Here is an 18,092-nt window from a genome sequence, read left to right as displayed (position 1 = left end):
GAAATGAAAGCAACTGCCTAAAATGAACACTCGGATCAGAGTGATGTCATGTCTGATCTCACAATGTAAAGTAGGTTTAGTAGTGTGAACTAGAGTCAAAGATGTCCTGCTATTGACACACTAGTGCAGAAAAAATCCCTACCTGGACCTATAACCAGTTGTATATTAACAAAGTCTCGTTCATTGTATTTTATCTGACACCAAACTTAATAAGGAAATGTGAAATTAAGTATGATGTGTTATAGCTGACTAAGAGATAGTGAAATCAAATGCAAGCATTAACATTGTAAAATTAATGAAATCCATATCCATATATATATATATATATATATATATATATATATATACACACACACACACACACAGTACCAGTCAAAAGTTTGGACACCTACCCATTCCAGGGTTTTCTTATTTGTACTATTTTTCTACATTGAAGATTAATAGTGAAGACATCAAAACTATGAAATAACACATTTGGAATCATGTAACCAAAAAAGTGTTAAACAAATCAAAATATATTTTAGATTCTTCAAAGTAGCCACCCTTTGCCTTGATGACAGCTGTGCACACAATCTACAATGTAGAAAATAGTACAAATAAAGAAAAACCATTGAATGTGTCGGTGGGTCCAAAACTTTGACTGGTACTGTATATAAGACAAAATCATAAAGTTACAAGGTAATATTATCAAAGTATTGTAGGCATGGTTATCAATCAATAAATCAATAAAATAATTCATCAATAGTTAGCAGAAAGTGGACAGACAGACCCCACTCACAGTTGTAAAAAAAAGCACATGTTCAGCCAATCAGTGTGTTCAGGAAGTGGTCTTACAGCCAATGAATGAGCTGGAGGCAGCACAGCCACCATGGCACTCCCAGCAGCCTGACAGGAAGCTCCTGAGGAGGGAAACAGACTTTAGGCTGCGTTTACACAGGCAACACAATTCTGATCTTCTGCCAATAATTTGGCATGTCTGATATTTTCCCCAATGTGTAAACATGCAAAAAAACGACATGAGTCCTACACGAGTCCTACCTTTTGAGTTTTGATTTGTACCACATTCATATGTGGATCTCAGTAATGATACCATTCCCATCCTCCATAAACAAGGATGCTCAGATTAGATTTGTTTTACACTGAAGTGTTTTTGCACATGACCTACCGTTACCAAGACAACCACCCCAAAGTTTAAAGGAACAGAGAGAGGAAATGAGCATTGCCCCTATCAGAGATACATCAGTGTTAGTGCGCCCTATCAGAGACTACATCAGTGTTAATGCTGCCCTATCAGAGACTACATCAGTGTTTAGTGCTGCCCTATCAGAGACTACATCAGTGTTTAGTTCTGCCTATCAGAGACTACATCAGTGTTTAATGCTGCCCTATCAGAGGCTAAATCAGTGTTTAGTGCTGCCCTATCAGAGGCTACATCAGTGTTAAATGCTGCCCTATCAGAGACTACATCAGTGTTAATGCTGCCCTATCAGAGACTACATCAGTGTTAATGCTGCCCTATCAGAGACTACATCAGTGTTAGTGCCCTATCAGAGACTACATCAGTGTTAGTGCTGCCCTATCAGAGACTACATCAGTGTTTATCTGCCCTATCAGAGACTACATCAGTGTTAATGCTGCCCTATCAGAGACTACATCAGTGTTAGTGCTGCCCTATCAGAGACTACATCAGTGTTAGTGCTGCCCTATCAGAGACTACATCAGTGTTAGTGCTGCCCTATCAAGAGCTACATCAGTGTTTAGTGCTGCCCTATCAGAGGCTACATCAGTGTTAGTGCTGCCCTATCAAGACTACATCAGTGTTAGTGCTGCCCTATCAGAGACTACATCAGTGTTTAGTGCTGCCCTATCAGAGACTACATCAGTGGTTAATGCTGCCCTATCAGAGACTACATCAGTGTTAATGCTGCCCTATCAGAGACTACATCAGTGTAATGCTGCCCTATCAGAGACTACATCAGTGTTAGTGCTGCCCTATCAGAGACTACATCAGTGATAGTGCTGCCCTATCAGAGACTACATCAGTGTTAATGCTGCCCTATCAGAAACTACATCAGTGTTTAGTGCTGCCCTATCAGAGGCTACATCAGTGTTAGTGCTGCCCTATCAGAGACTACATCAGTGTTAATGCTGCCCTATCAGAGACTACATCAGTGTTTAGTGCTGCCCTATCAGAGGCTACATCAGTGTTAGTGCTGCCCTATCAGAGACTACATCAGTGTTAGTGCTGCCCTATCAGAGACTACATCAGTGTTAATGCTGCCCTATCAGAAACTACATCAGTGTTTAGTGCTGCCCTATCAGAGGCTACATCAGTGTTAGTGCTGCCCTATCAGAGGACTACATCAGTGTTAATGCTGCCCTATCAGAGACTACATCAGTGTTTAGTGCTGCCCTATCAGAGACTACATCAGTGTTAATGCTGCCCTATCAGAAACTACATCAGTGTTTAGTGCTGCCCTATCACAGGCTACATCAGTGTTAGTGCTGCCCTATCAGAGACTACATCAGTGTTAATGCTGCCCTATCAGAGACTACTCAGTGTTTAGTGCTGCCCTATCAGAGGCTACATCAGTGTTTAGTGCTGCCCTATCAGAGACTACATCAGTGTTTAGTGCTGCCCTATCAGAGACTACATCAGTGTTAGTGCTGCCCTATCAGACTACATCAGTGTTAATGCTGCCCTATCAGAAACTACATCAGTGTTTAGTGCTGCCCTATCAGAGGCTACATCAGTGTTAGTGCTGCCCTATCAGAGACTACATCAGTGTTAATGCTGCCCTATCAGAGACTACATCAGTGTTAGTGCTGCCCTATCAGAGACTACATCATTTTTTTTTCTGTTTCATGGCTACTGAACAGAACTCCAGGTTAACAGGATCTTCTCTATTTTCCCTCTAGAGCTACTGTCCTGTAGGTTTTCACTCCAAACCTAATCTGCGCACCTGGTTTTCACTCCAAACCTAATCAGCGCACCTGATTCTAGTAATTAGCTGGTTGATAAGATGAATCAGGTTAGTTACAACTGTGCTGGAGTTAAAACCTACAGGAGGGTAGCTCTCCAGGAACAGGGTTGGAGTTAAAACCTACAGGAGGGTAGCTCTCCAGGAACAGGGTTGGAGTATAAACCTACAGATGGTAGCTCTCCAGGAACAGGGTTGGAGTATAAACCTACAGGAGGGTATCTCTCCAGGAACATGGTTGGAGTTAAAACCTACAGGAAGGTATCTCTCCAGGAACAGGGTTGGAGATAAAACCTACAGGAGGATAGCTCTCCAGGAACAGGGTTGGAGTATAAACCTACAGGATGGTAACTCTCCAGGAACAGGGTTGGAGTTAAAACCTACAGGATGGTATCTCTCCTGGAACAGGGCTGGAGTTAAAACCTACAGGAGGGTATTCTCTCGGAACAGGGTTGCAGAGCCCTGCTCTATGTTAGCAGTATGTGTGGGGGGGGGGACAATTATTCACAATTCAACTATAGAATAAACACATCGTATAGTAATGAGCTGTGTCGGGTTTCAAATAACATAAACACACCTGGAATGTCAAAATCACAATGCTTGTATTGAGTAATACCAATGATTATGTGAAAGGTCATATCCCATTGGAGCTATGGGGCTTTTATTCTGAGTTAGTTTCCATGTTGGGATGCTCCTCTTCAATTCCAGAGATGAGCTTTTCATGATGAGGAGAACGCGGTCACACAGGGGAGAGATTTTCATGACGAGGAGAGCACGGTCACACAGGGGAGAGGTTTTCATGACGAGGAGAGCACGGTCACACAGGGGAGAGGTTATCATGACGAGGAGAGCACAGTCACACAGGGGAGAGGTTTTCATGACGAGGAGAGCACAGTCACACAGGGGAGCGGTTTTCATGACGAGGAGAGCACAGTCACACAGGGGAGAGGTTTTCATTATACGAGATGTGAATTCTATTGTTGAATTAAAAAATAATAATATTCTCGCCCAAATGACCCCGAACTACCCTGAACGACCCCGACGGACGAATCTATCAACCTACCTGCCAACCAAACAATCATCCAACCATCCGTCTCACCTGTGACCTCCACGTTAACAGTCCAGGTACTGTGTCCCAGGGGGTTACTGGCGATGCAGGTGTAATTTCCAGAGTGAGACTTGGCCATGTTGGTGATGGTCACTACGGATCTCTCTTCCGTGGTGTTGGGGGCGGGGGCGGCTTGGGGGAGCAACCAATCGTACGAGGGGGCAGGGTTACCATTTGCACTACAGTTAAGTGATAGGGTGTCACCCTCTGTGATGCTCATGGAGAAATATCCAGGACTCATAGTGATCTGAGGCTTGTCTGGGGGGGACAGTGAGTGAGAGAGAGAGACAGCGAAAGAGAGAGAAACAAGTTGATTAATGAGAGAATATGAAGTGAAAACAACATCAGTCAACGTCATGACTCGTCTGGTTTCTAACTAACGGTTGTACTAAATGTGTGGAGACAGAGAACCAGATGGACTCACAGTGCACGTTGATGTTGAGGCGTTCTGATTCCATTACAGGAGGAGGTTGGGGTCCCTCTGGTCCCAGATCCAACATGGCTGAACACCACAACTGGGCCCCGTCATCATCTCTACTAGGGGTGAAGTCCAGGGTATAGTTCCCATTCCCTGGTGTCTTGATGTTGTCCTTGGGTTTCTGTTGTGTGTCTAATTCTGTCTGTTCACCAGTGGTATTGACTTTGTAGAAGGTCACCCTGAGACTCCCAATAGGAGCGATGTTCTGGACAAGACACTGTAGCAGGTACTGATCCCCCTCAACCATCGGATCAGGGGACTTCCTATAGCTGAAGGAGACACGGTCTGGAAGCTCTGTGAAGGAATGGAAACACACACAGTGATTTAGTGCAGAGCCTTACTAAGAATACATTCAGAAACACCAGAGAAGATAAGAGAGAGAGAGAGGTCACTCACTATAAACTGTGATGTTCAGCTGTTCCTGACACAGGCCTCCGTCTGTGTAGCACTTAGGGTTGTTAGTCCAGTCAGTCACACTGTCAAATCAAATGAAATATTTAAAGTGCATTTAAGATAAATCAATGAAAATAAAAAAACTGAAGGCAATACAAGAGATGAATAAATGTCTAAAATAACAGTAACACCATCCATTAAAGGCCATTGAAGGTAATACACAGTAACACCATCCATTAAAGGCCATTGAAGGTAATAAACAGTAAAACCATCCATTAAAGACCATTGAAGGTAATAAACAGTAAAACCATCCATTAAAGACCATTGAAGGTAATAAACAGTAAAACCATCCATTAAAGGCCATTGAAGGTAATAAACAGTAACACCATTCATTAAAGGCCATTGAAGGTAAATAACATGAAAGTCAAGCCAAGTTTACATTTTAAGAGAGAAGAAATTGATATAAATAAGACAACGAACTAAGGAGAGGACTAAATCAAGTGTTTAAAATAAGACTAAGCCAAGAAGGCGCTAATCTCAGAGACTACATAGTGTATATATAGTTGTCTTGTACAATAACAAAGAAGCTCATCAGAGATAGTATGCCTCCGCCTACAGAGACTCCAAAATACTACGTGTTAACTGCTGCCTCTCATCCAGAACCTCACACTCCCAAGTGTCAGTGAGCCCTTATTCAGAGGCTAGGCATCAGTGGAGTGCTGCCCTATCAAGACTACATCAGTGTTAATTGCTGCCCTATCAGAGAACTAGCATCAGGTGTTAGGTGCGGGGCCGGGTCTTATTTCAGAGACTCACATCCATGCTTAGTCGCTCCGCCAAGGCTATCCAGAGAACATAGTGTTAAGCTGCCCTACGTCAGAGAACTACATCAGTGTTTAGCATGAGTCCTATCAGAGACTGACAATCAGTGTTAGCGCTGCCCTATTCAGAGACTAAATCAGTGTTAATGGTGCCTATCAGAGAATACATCAAGTGTTAATCGCCTGCCCTATAAGAGACTACTCAGTGTTAATGCTGCTCTATCCAGAGACACATCAGTGTTAGTGCTCGCCCTATCAAGACTACATCAGTGTTAGTGCTGCCTCCCTATCAAGACTATTACATCCCAGTGTTAAATGCTGCCCTACCGTCCAGAAACTACATAGTGGTAGTGCTTGCCCATCAGAGACTAATCAGTGTTAGTGCGCCCTATCAGAGGCTACACTCAGTGTTTAGTGCTGCCCACTATCAAGACTACATAGTGTTAATGCTGCCTATAGAGATACATCCAGTGTTACATGCTCGCCCTATCAGAGACTACATCAGTGTTTAGTGCTGCCTATCAGAGACTACATCAGTGATAGTCGCTGCCCTATCAGAAGACTACACGTGTTGTAATGCCTCCTATCAGCAATATCTATCATCATTGTTAGTGTCTGCTCTATAGGGGGCCCGAATAGAAAGAGCGTACATCACGTTGCTCACTAGCTCGCTCCCCGCCCCCTCAAAAAAACTAATAAATACAAAAGAAGAAATACATCAGTATGTAAATGCTGCCATAATAGAAGAGACGTGGGTATTTAGTTGGTTAGTCTGCCTATAGCAGACTACAGCATGTTAGTGCTGCACCTATCAGCAGAATACATATCCGAGTGGTGGTAAGGGCCCTGCCCCTTTTTTGACTAGGTCAGAAGAAATGTGAAGTGTGCTGGGGGCGCGTAGGGTGCAGGGAGACTACATAAGTAGTTTAGTAAGCCTGCCCAAAAAACTAAATCAGAGACATCCCAAACATACCAGTGTTAAAATTTGTCTGCCTTCTATCAGAAACTATCTATCTAGTTGTTAGTTGCTTTAAGACCCCGTCGTCGAGGAGACGCTAGCAGGTCAGGTGTTGAGTGGCTGGGGCCCCGCCCCCCTACCCCTCCCAGAGGCTACAATGAGTGGCTCTCACGATCGGCCCTCCGCCCCCCCCCCCAGCACCTAACCCCGCCCCCTAGAGACTACGATGTAGCTTGTTTTTAATTTTTTTTTTTTTTTGCTGTTTTCTCTTCTTTCAGTATATTTTACATTTTTCAGTTTGTTTTAATTTTTTGCTGCCCCCCCTACCTCAGCAGACCACCACAGTGTTTAGTGCTGCCCATGCAGCAGTACTCAACCCTCACGTGTAGTGCGCCCCTATCTTCATGAGACTACATTTCAAGTGTTATGCTGCCTCTATTTCTAGAAACTACATCAGTGGTTTTGGTTGCTAGCCCTATCTAAGACTTACACTCAGTGTTAGTGCTTGCTCCTATCAGAGACTACATCAGTATGTTTATGCTTCCGCCCTATCAGAACAGCTACATCAGCGTTAGTGAGTTTGCGGGCATAAATAACAGAAAGACATACAATACAGTGATAGTGCTAGCAACAATAAAAGAGGCTTACATCACAGGTATAAGTAAGCTGCAAAAAACTAGGCTCAGCAGACCTCAATAGTGGTTATCCCGCTCGCCCCCCCCCTATCCCCCCCACCTCCCCCACGACCTACCACCTCAGTGTCTACCACTCCACCTGCTCCCCGGCCTGGTTCATCAGAGAACTACATCAGTGTTAATGCTGCCCTATCAGAGACTACATCAGTGTTAGTGCTGCCTATCAGAGACTACATCAGTGTTATGTGCTGCCTATCAGAGACTACATCAGTGTTTAATGCTGCCCTATCAGAGGCAATAATCAGTGTTTAGTGCTGCCCTACGATCAGAGGACTACATCAGTGGTTAGTGCTGCCACGAGAATACATACAGTGTTATGCTGGCCTCTATCTAAGAGACTACATCAGTGTTTAGTGCTGCCCTATCAGAGACTACATCAGTGATAGTCTGCCCTATCAGAGACTACATCAGTGTTAAGCTGCCCTATCAGAAACTACATCAGTGTTAGTGCTGCCCTATCAGAGACTACTCAGTGTTATCTGCCCTATCAGAGACTACATCAGTGTTAATGCTGCCCTATCAGAGACTACATCATGTGTTTAGTGCTGCCCTATCAGGAGACTACATCAGTGTTAGTGCTTGCCCTATCAGAGACTAGACTAATCATCAGTGTTTAGTGCTGCCCTATCAAGAGACTACATCAGTGTTAGTTGCTGCCCTATCAGAGGCTACATCAGTGTAGTGCTGCCCTATCGAGACTAATCAGTGTTAATGCGCCCTATCAAACTCATCAGTGTTTATGCTGCCCTATCAGAGACTACATCAGTGTTTAGTGCTGCCCTATCCAGGACGACTACATCAGTGTTATAGTGCTGCCCTATCAGAGATACATCAGTGTAATGCGCCTATTCAGAGACTACATCAGTGTTAGTGCTGCCCTATCAGAGACTACATCAGTGTTTTAGTGCTGCCCTAATAGAGACTACATCAGTGTTTAATGCTGCCCTATCAGAGACTACATCGTGTTTAGTGCTGCCCTTATCAGAGACTACATCAGTGTTAGTGCTGCCTATCAGAGATACATCAGTGTTAATGCTGCCCTATCAGAAGATACATAGTGTTTAAGTGCGCTCATGGCAATCAGTGTTTAGTGCTGCCTATCAGAGACTACATCAGTGTAGATGTGCCTTTCAGGAGATACATCATTATCTCCTAAGAACTACATCAGTGTTTAAGCTGCCTCTACAGAACTACATCAGTGTTCTAGTTGCTGCCCTATCAGAGGACTACATCATGTTAGTGCTGCCTATCAGAGACTACATCAGTGTTAATGTGCCCTCTCAGACATATGTATAGCCTGCTAGAGACTACATAGTGTTTATGCCTGCCCTATCAGAGACTATTCTCATGTTTATGCTGCCTATCCAGAGACTTACATCAGTGTTAGTGCTTGTCGCTAAGTAGAAACGTGCAGTCAGTGGTGTTTAGTGGTGGCCGACATAATAAGAAAGATACAATCAATGAAATTAATAAAGCATAGACAAAACTAAATACAAGAGACTACAATCAAGATGATATAATAAAAAAGCTGCCAAACTATCAAGAAGAGTGAGCACAAAATCAGTGTTTAGTATAAGTACAGGCGGCTGGGAGGGGGGGTCAGAGGACTTGGGAGGTCAGGGGTGTTAGGTGCTGGGAGACCGGCTGCGCCTGGGGAAAGAAAAAACATCAAGATAGTTAATAAAGCAGGGGGGAAGCAATTATCTAGAGACTGACGAGGTGGTTTAGGTGGTTTTGCTCTTTCTTATTTCAGAGAACAATCAGTGTTAGTGACTAGCACATAAGAGAGCTATTTCCTACCCCTCCGCTGTTAACTGTAGACCTACTAAACAAAAAATCAGAAAACTAACATCAAGTGTTAGATCTACGCACCCTCACCTCCAGAAGGCTCACCATCACGCTGGGAAAAGAATGCCTAACACCAAAGACACAAAAAACATACACTAAGAGACTATCAAATCAGGATTAATAAGCTGCCAAACTAAAAAATCCAAGAACTACTAAGTGTTATAGTGCTGCCAAACTATCAAGAAAGACTACATAGTGTTCGATGTGCCACAAACTATCAAGACAGACATAAACAATCAGTGTTATTAGTGCATAGGCAAAAAAAAAAAAACATAAAAAATAGAAGAATAAATCATAGAAATAAAGTAAACTAGACCAAAAACACTAATCAAGAAGACTACAAATCAGTTGTTAATGCTGAACAACGGGGGGCAAAAAAATACAGAACAGGGAAAAAAACTAAAAATACAGTGATGTAAAATGCTAAAAAAACAGAGCAAATAAATAATCAAGAAAAACAATACATCAGAAATGATTAAATAGCATGGGCGGGGCTATAGAGCTGACGGTCGAGTGTGTGGTGGGCGGGCCGGGGAGCCGGAGACCTCACCATCCAGCCTTTTAGTGGGCTCGCCCCTCACCTCAGCCCAGCCTCCACCCCGCAGGGGAGTATTATGGTGGGCGCAAAGGGGGGGCTATAAGACAATATGAGCGTGGTTGAATGGCTGGGTGGCTTCTTACTTCATAACAAGACTAAACATTCCCACCGTCGATTTTAAGATGTGCCTACAAAGACATAAGAGACATAAAAAATATACGATAAGTAGCTGCGACTCTACCCCCTCACAGACTAATCAGTGGTTAATGCTGGCCAACCATCAACACTCACCTCAGTGTTTCACACCGCAAGGAAGCAGCCCCTACCCAACAGGATCAGGAAAGACTAACATACAGTGAGTGTGAAGAACACACAATATCAGAGACTATAAAAATCCGTGGTTTATAGAAAGGTGAGAGAGACAAAAAAAATACAAAGAAGACTAATCAGTAGAAATAGTAAATAGCATATCAAGGCACTAAACAAATGAATAAGCTGCAATCAAAAAGCTAATCAGTGTTTTAGTGGGGCGCGTGGGGTGAGAGCGGTGGGAGCGTGCCGCTGTCTACGTCGGGCCCCCTACAGACGAATAACATCAGGGTGTGAAAATAGACTAGACCCAAAACTATCAGAAAGAGATACAAAATATCAGATAGATATAGTGCTGCCACTAAAAAATCAAGAAGATAAACATCAGTGATTAAGTAAAACAAAAAAGCAAAAAGGGGCTAGGGGGGGGTCAGAGACTACTATATGTGTTAATGCTGCTCCCTCAGAGACTAAACCAGTTGTTTTAGTGCTTGCCTGAGAGTAGGGAGAGCTAGCACAGGTGGGTAGTGCTGGCTTCTATTTAGTAGACTACATGAAGTGTTTTAAATGCGTCCCCTATCCAGCAACAAACTCAGTGTTAAGTGCATAAGCCTATAGAGACTAATCAGTGATTAGTAGCTAACAAACTAAATCGAAGGTAATCAAGTGTTAGTGCTGCGAACTATCAAAGAGACTAATATGTAAATTAGAGCTAAGCCACTCTCAGAGACTACATCCAGTGTTAATCGCTACGACCCCCTACCCCTCCAGAGACGGAGCATCAGTGATTAGTGCGCAACTACTCCAGCAGCACCTACCAAATCAGAGGTGAATAAAGATAAAGAAGCTAAAGCACATAAAATCAGAGAACATAACATCAAGATGAGTTACATAAGACTAGCAGAACATAATCAGAAAACTACACACTCACGTGTTTAGTGGCTGCTATCAGAGGCCCCACTAGTGTTCAGTCGCCTCCGGGGGGGCCATCAAAATCAAGAGACTAGCGAGTGCAGTGGTTAATGAAAGCTAAACAAAGCCAAAAAAGGGCGTAGGGTCAGGGAGAACGTGAATAGTGGTGTGGTGTAGGTGCTGGGGCCGGGGCTATGGGGCTGACATCGAGTGTTAGTGGGGGGGCGCCTGCCCCCTCACCTACGCCAGGCTACATCAGTCGTCTAGCCTGCGCTCCGCCCCACCTCAGAGCCCACCCTAAGGCAGGGTAACAGCAAATGATTGAAGAGGTGGGCTGCAAACTAGTTGGGTCGGAGAGACACATCAATGTACATGCTGCACATATCAGAGACTACAATAGTGTTTTACGATGCATGCCACTATCCAGAGACTACTAGAAGTCGATAGTCGCTGCCTAATCAAGAGAACTACATAAGATGTTAAATGCTGAGTCTAGCAACTACATCAGTGTTTTTAGTGTTTGCTTTTTTCTATCAAGGCTACATCAGTGTTTAGTGCACCTGCCCTATCAGAGACTACATCATGTTCAATAGCTGCCCACATTTCTTTCCAGAGACGACATACAGATGATATTTTAGATATGCTGCCAATCAGAGACAAACATTTAATGCAGACCCCGCTGAATACAGAAACTACATAACAGATGTTTAGTGGCTGCCCCTATTAGAGACTACATCAGTGTTAGTAAAGATAGACAACAAACTACATCAAAAGAGAGAACATAATAAAGTGTCATAAGCTAGAAATAATACGAGGGGAAAACTAACAATTCAGTGACTTTTTAATGGCTAGCAAAAACAAATAAAAAACACTCTACAAAAAGAAAGACAATCACAGTCCCACGGAGATAATAAAATGGCTAGAGAAAAAAAAGGAAAGGGGGGCCCCCGAGAAGGGGGGGGGGGGCGTATGTTATGCATGGGTCATATACGGCGTTTTTGTAGACGTACATTTCAGCATATGATAATATAATGTGAACTACTTTCACACTCATCCGTGACGGCTGCTCGGGTGCACCCCCCCTCGCGGACCATAAAGGAGACTGTACGACAATGCAACAGATAGCGTCGAGGAAAAAACCATGAACGCTAACAAATCCCTGAGAGATAAGTATTGAATATCAGTGATGAACGGAAGGCAACGGACATAATAACACTGAGGGAGAGATCGTTACATCAGTCATGATCTAATTGGGCTGCGCTAGACATAAGAAACTACAATATGAAGTATGTTGTGGTTAGCTTGCGCTAATCATGGCTACCAATACAAGGCAGTCGCGAATGAGCACTCGAAAATAGGCGGAGGACCACAACATAAAGAATATTAGTTTCCAGAAGAGTACTAACAGGAAGACGCATAATAAACAATAAATATCAAAGTCTAGGAAAAAATGATTAAAGATACTCTCATAAAGGGATTAGGCTGGGCAGGCGCTCACACTGCAGCCGCTATAGGAGCCTGGTATAGGAGGAAACATCATATAGGACGGACGTGAGTTCGGTTGCATTTCTGTAGAAGAGGTGATGGCCAGAATAACCTTTAGAATCAGGAGATGAGTCCTCTAATGCAACTAATAGGTTCAGGCTGTCACATCTGAATCAGACTGAATTGGGGGGGGGGGGGGGGTGGGCGATGATAGGGAAGGCACTCTAATAACATTAAGGATCTCAAGGAGAGCTATACATGAGGTTTAAGGGGTGCAGGTGCTCTTTGTCTTTATTTCCACTAATTTTACAAACACAAAACTGAAAACCACCCACGTGTAGATGAATAGGAAAAGCAACCACAAGAAAATACTTAAATAAAACAAACTGATCAGAGACTCTGACGAATACTTAGGTTGTGATATGGAGTAGGGCCTCGGGGGAAAAGCACGTCAAAAAAAACTGTAGGCTACTAGGAGTGTACTATTACAGCCTTGATATGGACAGTGGAGCATAAGATCGAGGGGGCGGGGGCGTCGGACGTCCCGTCTCTCTCGCTCCCCACCGGCCCGCCAGCCCCCATCCAACCACTCCGACTCGTACGCCTACCTCCCAGAGACTTACTAGTCAGAGTGTTGTGACATCACCATCACTCACTTGGCAGTGCATCGTAAAGTGTGGCGTCTCTAGTAGGAAAAACAAATAGAGCAGGGGGGAGACAACTAATACTAAAGAACTGTCAGAAAGCTAGACGCATTCCTCTGTGCAGAGGTGGCATAGTGGCTCAGCGCGTTAAGTGGGACTCAGTAGGGCGATGGGAATTTTGATATTTTGTTCTAAGAGAGCATCTTAGTATGTGGCCTAGGTTCAGATTGTCTGGCCTAATCAAGAGGCTGGATTTAGTGCGGGCCTATCTCCTACTAAGACTATCAGAGGCTCTCAGTGTTAGAACTAAGGCTGCCTAAACTATCATAGATGAGCATTCAGTGTGCATTAGGATGCTCTGATGCAAGCTGCAGCAATCTCAGAGATCTCATCAAATGTTGTCAGAGGTCAGGTTTTATTAGATGCTGGCCGGCGTAACTAGGCGACCACTTCACACCCCACTGATGAACAGTCGAAGGTTGATAGTGTCTGCCGCTGCTTGGAGTAGTGAGGCTGGACAGTCAGAGCCTGTATAACTAGCTGACATAGTAGCTTCGAACACTTCACTCACTCAGGGTTTAAGCCTGTCTAGCCAGGACTACAAGAACTAGGCATAACGGGGGGGTCGGAGGGGGGATGATAGTGCTAAGCCAAGCGGAGCTAGGGAGCACTACTAAAAGGTGCGAGGGAGACGTGAGATCGGTAGTGTGGTAATGCGCGCGGTCGTGGGAGGTGCTGGGGGGCAGGGGCGGCGCATAGCGTAGCGAAGACAGCACTGGAGACTCGGGGGATAGTGTTATTGAAATAAAGAGGCAATAAAGGATGGATGCCATAGGAAGCGAGTGGAGGGGGGGGGGGTAGTCTATGATAGGGCAGCAACTATCTGAGATCCAGACTATCGAGCTGTTCAGTGGTTTACGTGCCTTGGCACTCTAGGATCAGGAGAGACACTACAAATCACACTGCGATTGTATTAAAGTCTCTGATAGCCGCGGGCAAGCTCATTAACAGAGATATAATCAAGAAGACTAACAATCGAGTGGTTAATAAGTCCATGGAACTATAGGAGACGAGACACATAATACCAAAGTTCGAGTTGTTCGTAAAGTGGCTCACCTGATATAGAGAAGGACATCAGCGGCGACTCTGATGATCTCAGTAGCTGCAGTACAATATTGGGAGATCATGAGTACGCTATCATTCTGGTACTTAGTGTTATGGGCGCCCTAAGCTCTACAGAGACTACATGAGGTTGTTATTGTGATGTGTTCTGGACTAGGCTAGAGCAGTAGACAAAATCTTAGATGTTTGTCATTTTTGCTGTCCGTTTTTCTCAGCAGGAACACCACCATCTGAGGTAGTGCTTGCCTTCTAGAATTGCAATCGGGGCGTACATGTCCAGCCTGTCTCCCCCAGTCGCCACCCTGGTGCTCCCCCTCTCACTTCTGAGAGATCTACATCCAGATGATTGATGCATGCGCAACAGCTACCTCTAACACCAGCTCGCTAGCACCCTTGCAGGCGGTTCAGTGTCGAGGAAACCTACAAGGGCCTAGCCATTACCCACTCCGATCCCCAAGAAAGTAAAGGTAATCATCTGAAGAAGCGATCTAGAAACAAAGGTCAAGAGGATACATAACACGAATATAAGATTAAAGATGCAATAAAAAAGTAAATCAGTGAAATACGATAGGCCTCAAGAGACCTACAATACATGTATATCTCCATCCGCGTGGCCATATAAGCATTAGGTACTGAGCTGAACAATCAGGTGTTGAAGAAGAACGCGTACAAATAAATAAACAACTAAAAGAGATCCCTAGTACAAGAGCTACCATACTCAGTGTGATTAGTAAAGCAGGGGAGCTGAGGCATACAATGAGACGGGCTATATGAGGGGCAGAATCTGAGTAGGCGTGACGTCGCGTTCTCTTAAGACCTCAGCAACATCCCCCGACAGCCCTAGCTCCTTTCTCGATAGCCGCGCCGCATTCCCAAAACGGCTAACTTGATGCTCTGAGGAGAATTCGCTATAGACGAATAGCATAACCAAAGGAAGCAAACAAGACAGGGATGCGGGGGGGGGGTGAAGTCGTCATGGATAGCGCCAGCACTACTTAAGTGACAGAGGACGGGTACATTGGCTATGTATTTAGATTATGTTTTTGCTTTGCTCTTTCTATTCTAAGAGACTCATTCAGAATGTTAGATGCGGCACTATCAGAGACTACATCAATTTTGTGTCCTTCTGTTTCATGGCTATGAACAGAACTCCAGGTTACACAGGACTTCTCTTTTTTCGCCCTCTAGAGCTACTGTCCTGTAGGTTTTCACCTCCAATAATCTAGCGACCTGATTCTAGTTAATTAGCTGGTTGATTAAGATGAATCAGGTTAGTTACTAACTTGTGCTGGAGTTAAACCTACAGGAGGGAAGCTCTCCAGGAGACAGGGTTGGAGTAAAAACCTACAGGATGGTAGACTCTGCCAGGAACAGGGTTGGATTATAAACCTACAGGATGGTTATCTCTCATGGAACAGGGTTGGAGTTAAACCTACGGAGGGTATCTCTCCCGGAACAGGGTTGCAAGAGCCCTGCTCTATGTTAGCAGTAATGTGTGGGGGGGGGACAATTATCAAATTCAGACTATAGAATAAACAAGTCGTATAGTAATGAGCTGTGTCCGGGTTTCAAATAAGCATAAAACACACCTGGAATTGTCAAAATCACAATCTTGTATTGAGTAATCCAATGATTATGTGAAAGGTCAATTCCCATTGGAGCTACTGGGGTTTTATTCTGAGTTAGTTTTCCATGTTGGGATGCTCCTCTTCAATTCCAGAGATGAGCGTTTTCATGATGAGGAGAACGCGTCACACAGGGAGAGATTTTTTCATGACGAAGGAGAGCACGGTACACAAGGGGGAGAGGTTTTTCATGACGAGGAGAGCACGGTCACACGGGGAGAGGTTTTCATGACGAGGAGAGCAAGTCACACAGGGGAGAGGTTTCATATACGAGGAGAGCACAGTCACACAGAGGAGAGGTTTTTCATGACGAGGAGAGCACAGTCACACCAGGGAGAGGTTTTCATGACGAGGAGAAGCACGGCAACACAGGGGAGAGGTTTTTATTATACGAGGAGAATATGTTCACACGGGGAAGGCTTTTCAATGGCGAGGAGAGCATGGTCACACAGGGGAGAGGTTTTCATGATTCAAGGAGAGCAGTCAACAGGGGAGAGCGTTATTCATGACGAGGAGAGCACAGTCACCAGGGAGAGGTTTTCCTTATACGAGGAGAGCACATCCACAGGGCGAGGTTTTTCATGACGAGGGAGAGCACGGTCCAACACAGGGGAGAGGTTTTCATGACGAGGAGAAGCCCAGTCAACAGGGGAGCGTTTTCATTATACGAGGAGAGCAAGTCAACATCAGGGGAGAGGTTTTCCCCCTGAGATGAGAGACGGTCTCAGGGGAGAGGCTTTCATGACTAGGAGAGCACAGTCCACAGGGGAGAGGTTGTCATGACGAGGAAGAAGGTACACAGGGGAGAGGTTTTCATGAACGAGGGAGTGCACGGTCAACACGGGGAGAGGTTTCATGACGAGGAGAGCACGGTCCCACAACAGGGGAGAGGTTTTCATGAGAGGAGACACGGTCACACAGGGAAGAGGTTTTCATTATACGAGGAGTAGCACAGTCACACAGAGGAAGCTTTTATTTTGACGCGGAGAGCACGGTCACACAAGGGAAGAGGTTTCATTATACGAGCGAGAGCACAAGTCACCCAGGGAAGAGGTTTCATTAGTACGAGGAGAGCACAGTCACACAGAGGAGAGCTTTGTCATGACGAGGAGAAGCCGGTCACCAGGAAGAGGGTTTCATTATACGAGGAGAGCACAGTGCACACAGGGACAGATGTTTCATGACACGGAGAGCACAGTCAACAGGGAAGAGGTTTTTCAATTATACAGGAGAGCAGGGTCCACACGGGAAGAGGTTTTCATGACGAGGACCAGCAAACGGTCACAGGGGGGAGGGTTTCATGACGAGGAGAGCACGGTCAACAGGGGAGGAGGTTTTCATGAGAGGAGAGTAGGTCACACAGGGGAGAGGTTTTACATGGGAGAGAGCAAGTCACACAGGGGAGAGGTTTTCATTATAAAGAGCGAGAGCAAGTCAGCACAGAGGAGAGTTTTCATGAGCGAGGAGAGCACGTTCACACAGGGAAGAGGTTTTCATGAACGAGGAGAGCCGCGTCACACAGGAGGAGAGGTTTTGATGGCGAGGAGAGCACAGGGCACACAGGGGAGAGTTTTCATGACGAGGCGAGCACGTCACCAGGGGCAGCGGTTTTTCCATTATCGAGGAGAGCACAGTCAACACAGGGGAAGATGTTTCATTTATACGAATTGAATTCTATTGTTGAATTAAAAAATAATAATATTCCGCCCAGAATGACCCGTAACTACCCTGAACGACCCCGACGACGAATCTATCACCACAACATCCAACAATAATCATCAACCACAATCAACCAATCCCAACAATCATCCATCAACCATCAACCATCCTCTCTCACCTGTGACCTCCACGTTAACAGTCCAGTGCTGTGTCCCAGGGGTTATGGCGTTGCAGGTGTATTCTCAGAGTGAGACTTGCCATGTTGGTGATGGTCACTACGATCTCTTCTTCCGTGTTGTTGGGGGCGGGGGCGCTTGGGGAGCAACAATCGTACGAGGGCAGGGTTACCATTTGCACTACATGTAGTGATAGGGTGTCCCCTCTGTGATCGTCATGGAGAAACCAGGACTCATAGTGATCGAGGCTTGTCCTAGAGAGGGGGGGGGGGGGAGAGGGAATGAGAGTGAGAAGATAGAGAGAGAAGAGTTGAGAGGGGAAGGAGAGAGAAAGAGAGAC

At 45.0% G+C, this 18,092-nt stretch overlaps 1 protein-coding gene across 3 annotated transcripts in view; it reads right to left on the bottom strand.

Annotated features, from left to right (window-relative positions):
* Positions 1 to 6: 6 nt before the first annotated feature.
* The window catches only part of LOC112074693 (cell adhesion molecule 4), a 55,245-nt gene continuing 37,159 nt past the window's right edge, over positions 7 to 18,092 (bottom strand). For 2 of the 3 annotated variants that reach the window (XM_024141811.2, XM_070440630.1), the window contains 4 exons: positions 4,964 to 5,043; positions 4,514 to 4,861; positions 4,081 to 4,347; positions 7 to 899 (listed from right to left, as the gene is read on the bottom strand). In XM_024141811.2, coding sequence (XP_023997579.2) covers positions 775 to 899; positions 4,081 to 4,347; positions 4,514 to 4,861; positions 4,964 to 5,043 — 820 coding nt within the window. In that variant the 3' untranslated portion in view covers positions 7 to 774. The remainder of the gene's footprint in view (positions 900 to 4,080; positions 4,348 to 4,513; positions 4,862 to 4,963; positions 5,044 to 18,092) is intronic. The other variant, XM_024141813.2, reaches the window with a different exon arrangement.

The sequence above is a fragment of the Salvelinus sp. IW2-2015 genome, unplaced genomic scaffold (genome assembly GCF_002910315.2).
Source record: "Salvelinus sp. IW2-2015 unplaced genomic scaffold, ASM291031v2 Un_scaffold2763, whole genome shotgun sequence".
In the NCBI taxonomy this organism is placed as follows: Eukaryota; Metazoa; Chordata; class Actinopteri; order Salmoniformes; family Salmonidae; genus Salvelinus; species Salvelinus sp. IW2-2015.
The sequence above is the reverse complement of the archived record's forward strand: the minus strand, read 5'-3'. Positions and strand labels throughout refer to the sequence as shown.